Below are 7,500 nucleotides of genomic sequence, written 5' to 3' on the forward strand. Positions count from 1 at the left end.
CTTAAGTTTTTAGTTACGCGCAGCCAAATTAAAATGAATGTCAACTTGAAAATGTCGGGCCTACGTTTTAAAGTTCTCCTCTTGCATCTTAGATGAACTCCATAGTAACTTAGTGTGACTCATCTTTCTTTTAAAATATAATAGATTTTTTATCTCACTGCGGTGATCCAGAAGCAATTTAAGAATGAAAAAGGCACTGAAAAATCGATTTAGTAAACTGATTTATAGACAAATTCCCATGACACTGACCTTTTTAACTTGTTTTCACACAACCACATTTATGTTGCTAAGTATCTTTTCTCCATTATGGATGAATAGTTTAAAAATCTGGGAGCCTACTGTCCTGGCATGCGAAATTCTCTCTTCCGGTTGCCCTCCATGTCTCAAGAACATCGCTTGCTTAATTAAGCTCCCTAATTGTTTGTTTATGTATAACTGCTGTCATTAGGCTGTCTAAATGCATGACGGGGACCCTAGAAACCTTAATTTTGTTAATCCAGATTCTGTTTGATTTCAGATCGCTTCTCAATGGTTACCAAGGTTGCCTCGTATTCAATCTGCCATCTGGAAAAGCTGATTGGCACTGGCAACAATTTTACTACTCGGTGGTATTTTGAGAGGGAAAGCGCAAACTGTCAACCATTTTCTTATAGTGGCGTTGGTGGCAACGAAAACAATTTTAAGAGCGAATGGATTTGTTTGCGAAAGTGTTCCCACGCTGGTAAGAGATGTACTTGATTAGGAATTTTTTAGGTAGGTAATATGAGCTCTTAGTATAATTACATAGATGATTATTGAAAATTATCTGCGCTAATTGGTTGCACTTGAGGTGATTATTACGCGATGATTACCTACGTGGTTTTTCAAAATGGCCGCAAGCCGTCTTGTCGAGGTGCCAGATAAAGAAATTAATTGCTTTAAAGAAAATACATATTTTTCAAATAATCACCTAATGTAATTATACTTAGTCTAAGACAATTATTCACCTCGGTGAATATCGAGGAAATAAAAACTTCGACTTTGTCTCGGTTTTTATTCACCGGTGTTCACCTGGAAGGAATGATTGTTATTTATTATTCCACTATTTCACCATTTTACCATATTTGTTGCAGAGAAAGCTCAAAATATTTAGTAAATAAACTCCTTGAGGCGGATGGTATGTGGGATTGCTGAGATATTGTCCGGAAAATGAATATTTGGCCGAGAAGCGAAGCTTCGTGGGCAAGTGTGAAATTTTGAGGACCATCTCTCAGCCAAGGAAAAAATCGCTCGTAAAATTGATGACACCAAATATATTTGATTGGTTTTATCGACTTTATTTCTACTGTGATTGGATGTAGTACTACTTGACAGGCTGTCATGTGAAATAAACTATAGCGGTGGAAACTCGAAAACAAGGCGCCTTTTGTCGTTATTGTTCAAAACTGGACTAGAACTACTGAAAAAGAGTTTGTCGGTCTCAGCCAAAACGATTTCAAATCATTTTAATTGTCACTGCGAGGGCTAAAAAATTTACACTTGGACCGTGAATCTCCGAAGTGTCCAAAGTCTGGAGGACTTGAAGGATTCACGTTGAAGGTGGACAGTTGATAGAGTTGGAAGGGAACGATTGGTTTACTTTACAGTTGGTAAACACAGTGTATCAATATCTATTTTATAAAATGACTCACTTGCATAGGACTAAATTTGAAAGTCTACTCGTAACTTTCTTCGCCTTCAGAGACGCTGACAACACATCAATCTGACTATTTTGTACTCTCCGGAACAGGATATTAAACTATCTTTCTATGGTCAGTACCAACTGACTCTTCCACATAAAATAAAGAAGATGAAAAGGATTTGTTTCTTTTGGATAACCTGGGATCTGGCTTAACTCATATGCTCTCTTTTTAATATGTCGTCGCTCGCAAAAATTGGGCCTGACCAAAAGTCTCTCAAGAATTCCGGGCAGTCCAAACTCGTGATCTGATTGGTTGTTTAAAAAACGCCGGAAGTGAAGTCTCCTTCGTGATCGCGCGGAGCTCTCGCGAAGTCCTCAAGACTGATCCGCCATTAGCGTACGAAGAATTTTTCCACCTTTTTTCTTAAAATGACGGCGCAACTTGAATGTTGATATCCCATCTCAGACATATCATCACTTGTACAAAATTTGGTTTGAATCACGCTTCGCTTCTCTTCACTTCAATCTCTGAAAAGCCTTTTGAAGAGCAAAATTAGCGATTCCGTTGGCAAGCTCTGTGGCCATGCGGTCGAACGTACTTGGCCACTTCCTTGTTGTTTTGAAAGCCAAATAGCGAAAGAAAAGCCGAGAAACAGGTTAACTGGTTCATTCAAGTGGCAATAAAAGTGTATATTGGCTTCTTTAATTAGACGAAGGACGTATATATCAACAGGAGGAGTTGCAGACAAAATCGCAAGTTACATGAATGTGTAACATTTTTTAATTATCTGCACAGGAACGGCTTTATTTACATGGTTTGTTTCTACACCAACGAGTCAAGATTGCGTCATGTCCAGTTAAGTTGACTTAAAAACTCACTTTCGAGAAACCAAAATGGTATGCAGCTTTCTTCCCTTAATTTTGACGTAATGACCACTAAGGTAAAACGGAGTTTATCTGAGGAGGAAGGTGAGATTTTAACACCGAACAAACTCTTGAGCAGACAATGTCAATCTAACACATATTACCAACGACAAAACTTGAATGATGAAATGATATATGAAATGGATCATGTATGAACTGCGGATATGAAATCAAGTGAAGCTATGATCCTCGCAGTTATGAACGCAATTTTGAATTTTTCAGGCTTCTTTACGAAATTGCAAAAATTGCGTTCATAACTGCGAGGATCATAGCTTCACTTGATTTCATATCCGCAGTTCATATATGATCCATTTCATATATCATTTCATCATTGATTCATTCCTCATGGGAACATTAGAACCCACAAATGACCAGCTCGCAACGCCAGTGGCTTGATAGCTCAGTTGCTTAGAGCGTCGCACCGGTATCGCGAGGTCACAGGTTCAAACCCCGTTGAAGTCCTGAATTTTTCAGGCTTCTTTACGTAATTCCAAAAATGGCGTTCATAACTACAAGGATCATAGCTTCACTTGAACAAAACTTGAGTTGCGTACCTCACTCCTCAAGTTGTCTACGCTTGAAAAATTGAAATCAGTAACGACAATTTAGGTGATCTCAATTACAGTTAAAAGGTCAAGCTTACAATTATGCAAGATTGTATATTTGGAGAAGTTCAGAGGAAGGATTACACTGGCCGTTAGTGTTATATAGTCGAAAGGTACATATAGTAACATTCCCCATGCTTAAAATGTGAATTTCGTAAATTTTGAAGCCAAAAATTCCCTTGGAAATTTTCATTGATGGCAACACAACACAGACAAAATTCCTCTCACAATAAATTCTTTGTCAAAACAAAATAGCGTGCACCTGCCTTGTCACCACACTGAGTCCACTCGGAATCGCGAGTATTTGTGTAACGAAAGTAAATCTGATTGGCTGATGAAAGCCATGTCAATCAATCAAAAAAAAAGGCGGAAGGAATTTCGAAAATAAATTTGGTCAGGCTCTATTTTCGTTCCGCCAACTCCACAGTATGTAGGTTACTTTTGGACGGAAAATTAAAAGATCGCAAGAGTATTATCCACGCAGACAGAGGTTAGCGCGTGATGACTATCCACCACGGGACGAAAACGAATCTTACTTACTTACACAACGAATCTAACGGTTTTTTTTTCGATTTTCACGATTTTAGGTCACAGTTTTATTTCTGGTCACCCATTTTGATTGATCGGCTGTCACTAGCAGCGCAAGCGCTAGCATTGCGTGTGTGGCTTAGGCGCGCGCTCTGAAAATCCTTTCTTGCCTCTTTCGTTAGCCAATCACAAAAACAAAAGCCGAAAGTGTAACAATTGAGCCTTGTGTAATGCCTTGTGCGGACGCTGCGCCCCTACCACGCGTTTAGTCTGCCTCATGGCTTCTACTATCTTCGTAAGAATATTAAGATTTCAGCAGCTTGTTTTGCCTTTTATTTTATTTCTGTTGTTAGGGGGTCTGAGAAAGAGGGCTATTATTTTCTACCAAAATTAGTTTTCTCCTGTGTCAAAGAGTTTGTTTTGTGTATTTGTTTTGTTTGTAAAGGCGCCTGTTACTGCTTTTTTTGTAGGTGGTGATATATGCAGTCTTCCCAAAAAACCTGGCCTTTGTATGGCGTATATTCCGCGATGGTTCTACAATACCGCCAAGGGAAAGTGTGAGCGTTTTATCTACGGTGGATGCCTTAAAAATGCCAACAATTTCATTACGAAAAACGAATGCGATGAAACTTGTTCAGGTAATACATACATACTTACCTAACTTTATTTATACTCGAATCAATTAAAGCTTGTTAGGCTTCTAGCATGTACAGCTAATGTGTCGAGTTAACAAATAATTTTATGAAAATTAGTAGAGAAGTAAGAGTATATTAGTTAACAAAAATTGGCAAAAAATAAGCGGCGTATTTACACAGGAAATTGAAAGGAAGTAAAGTTAATTATACATGATATACAACTTAATAATAAAAGATAAATGTTACGAAAGCGAGAAGATTGAACAAAAGTCTATGTACAACAAAAATAACAATTACAAGTATCGAATGTTATTTTTCTAATTTGATGCAAATTTTTAATGGTGGGAACAGTTCTTAGTTCATCATGTAAGGAGTTCCATATCTTCGGACCGTAATACCTAAAAGTATGCAGTCCATACTTAGACGTGTTTGCTCTTGGTAGAATCAGCTTCATTTTCCCACGCAGATTACATTTATTACTTCATAATGACAGGAGACCACTAATAGGTGTTGTTGTAGTTGCATAGATAGCTTTGTATATGACTATGCACATGTCCTGAATCCTTCTATTGTGTAGGCTTGGCATATTTTGCCTTAATTAGTAATTCGTCATAGGTACTAATTTTGTCATTAAAAATACATCGCATAGCACGCTCGTTTAGCTTTTCTTGCGTTGCCACAATTAAGAAAGGTAAAATGCTGTAGAATATAGGCGTTGCACAACAAACGTTTTGTTTTAGTACTCAACAGCTTCTTAAACCTGCTTCCGACATGCAGTCAGAAACCCTGAGAAAATAGCCTCAATGTGTGCTGTTAACTGGGGACACACACTTTTCTCAAACACTTTGCTTATTGCTGGCAAAATAGTGACAGGTAGATAGTTTGTTTTATCCATTGGAACTTCACATTTGAAGGATGGTAACACTTCGCCATGTTTCCGCGTACTAGGTACCTCACCTGTTGTTGTTATATCAAAGAACTGATTGGAAGGCTGAGACTAGAGTAACCTTCTTTCAGGGCCCTGGCAGGAATTTGATCACATCCGGTAGCTTTTCGAATATTAATGTTTTTTGACCATTCTTCTAGTTGTGCTTTGCTCACTCGCTTAAGGTTAAATTCTTCGGCAGGTGTGAAATTTTCTTTTAACCTTGAGATACTGGCATGATCCTTCTAGTCCTCCATTGATGGTATGCCAATGCTGAGAAAGTGTGTATTCAGTATATTTGCTATCTGATGTTTGTCTTGAATGATGTTTGTGTTCTCAGAGAGTTGAATTGACTCGGTCATGCGACTTTTTCTAGAGAAAATGGACGGTTTTTTTTAAATACGTTCCAGAATTCTGAAGGATTTCCATGTGAAGTACTGCATTGTTGTGCTAAATATTCCTTAATTGCTTTCCTCCTCAGGCTGGCAACATGATTTCTTTGTTGTCGGTAATTTTCCCAGTCGTTTGGCTCTTTGGTAGTATAATATTTTCGTCTGAATTGGTTTCTATAGCGAATGGTTTGCCATCATTTTTGAATAGACCTTATTCACGATAGCCGCCATGTTGGATTTGCCTTTATCATGCAAATTAGCTATACACTTCTGAGGGGGCAAACAACACAAGTTCGAGAGGTTATAACGAATATCTTAGCCACACATATGATTTGTATCACGTTCATTGAATGTTTATCACCTAAGTAGTAAAATAGAATCCTTACACAAGTTATTTCGATGTTTTTTGTGTGAAAAATGAGCAGATAACGAAGTAGAAAGTCAGAATGTCGAAGGCAATCAAAAGATATAAAATTATTGTAAAAGGTACTTAATTCTAAATTCAAAAATGTACTTTTAGCAATGTTAATTCAATATTTCGACGAGCCGATTTTCCGCAATTTGCCTTTATTCCAATGTTTGCCCCCCAGCATAACACATGGCTAATTTGCATGACAATTTGAAAAACAACATGGCGGCTACCGTGAATAAGGGCTATTAAGATAAGGTGGTCGTCTAGGCTTCGTAGATTTCTTTTCAACCAGGGAAGCATGGTCGTCGAGTTCATCAGTCAGCAATTTCTCAGCAGTTTAGGTCACCAAGTAGCGTGCTCGTGTAGTCGTCACAAAGCTTGCTAATCGACATCATTAATTGTTCCAATTGAGATGTCCATTTGTCTTTAGTCCACTTTGGTGGTCTGTATAGACCGGCAAGAATAAATCTTGGTGAGGTCTTTTGAGTTCTTACTTCAATGGTGATAGATTCCAAACCTGTTGTTTTGATATTCTTGATGTGTTTGGTAAAAAGATCCGATCTTCCATAAATTATGAGGCCTCCTCCAAAATTCATTCTATCTTGTCGCTAAGGCTTGTAACCTTTGACGTAGAATTGGCTATCCGGGAAGGTTGTTGTCAATTTTGGTCTCAGAAAGAACTAAAATGTCAAATAAATTGTTCGCAAGCAGGTTTTAACCTCAAACAATTTAAATCCTCCGATGCTATTTAAATGTCCTAGTTTCATATTATTAGCATATCGTTTAAGTTGATTTTCTTCTCGCACTTTATTATCAATGTCGTTCACGTTTCGCAACAAGATATTGCTCGAGTCGTCAAAGAATGTGTCAGAGAAATTAAATGGTTGCAGACAAGCCCAGCATGTCCAACGAGTATCCGTTATTCCTTGACACTCCATGACACTCGTTACAGTTGAATGGTCTTGTATTTGCTCTTATAGTCTTGCGACAAGAGAGGCACTCCTTTCGATCTTTAGTGGGAACTGGTCAGACTCCACAAAGTAGGGTTGAAAGTTGACGAACTGTTAGAATAGTAGCTTACGCGACGAAAACAAAAATAGGTCCGCAATGCGTACTTGTGTTGGATTTCAGTCAAATAACCGTTGATACTTAGCATTACAGTAAATGTAATACATTTTGTCATGTTTTAGTGCTAAAGATCGAATAAATATTCCGTAGAGTTCCAACCTGCAGACGAGGAAACGGTTAGGGGAGAAACATATTTCAGTGCACTTTTAGTTTCGAGGAATTAGGGGTGCTTACCTTTTGTCAGAATAAACCGGTTAGGAGTACTGGTGAATAATGGTAACAGTTTTTCCAAAATCAACAAACCAGCCCAACGAGATGGCGCTTACCATTTGCAATTGTTTTCGGCTGATG

General features: G+C 38.1%; 1 protein-coding gene across 5 annotated transcripts in view; it reads left to right on the plus strand.

Moving 5' to 3' along the window:
* Positions 1-7,500, plus strand: part of LOC137999837 (uncharacterized) — a 171,159-nt gene that overhangs the window by 20,615 nt on the left and 143,044 nt on the right. For 4 of the 5 annotated variants that reach the window (XM_068845793.1, XM_068845785.1, XM_068845777.1 and 1 more), the window contains exons 4-5: positions 518-721; positions 4,188-4,355. In XM_068845793.1, the coding sequence (XP_068701894.1) occupies positions 518-721; positions 4,188-4,355 (372 nt within the window). Of the gene's footprint in view, positions 1-517; positions 754-4,187; positions 4,356-7,500 lie in introns of those variants that run through there. The other variant, XM_068845812.1, reaches the window with a different exon arrangement.

The sequence above is a fragment of the Montipora foliosa genome, chromosome 1 (assembly GCF_036669935.1).
Source record: "Montipora foliosa isolate CH-2021 chromosome 1, ASM3666993v2, whole genome shotgun sequence".
Taxonomy (NCBI): domain Eukaryota; kingdom Metazoa; phylum Cnidaria; class Anthozoa; order Scleractinia; family Acroporidae; genus Montipora; species Montipora foliosa.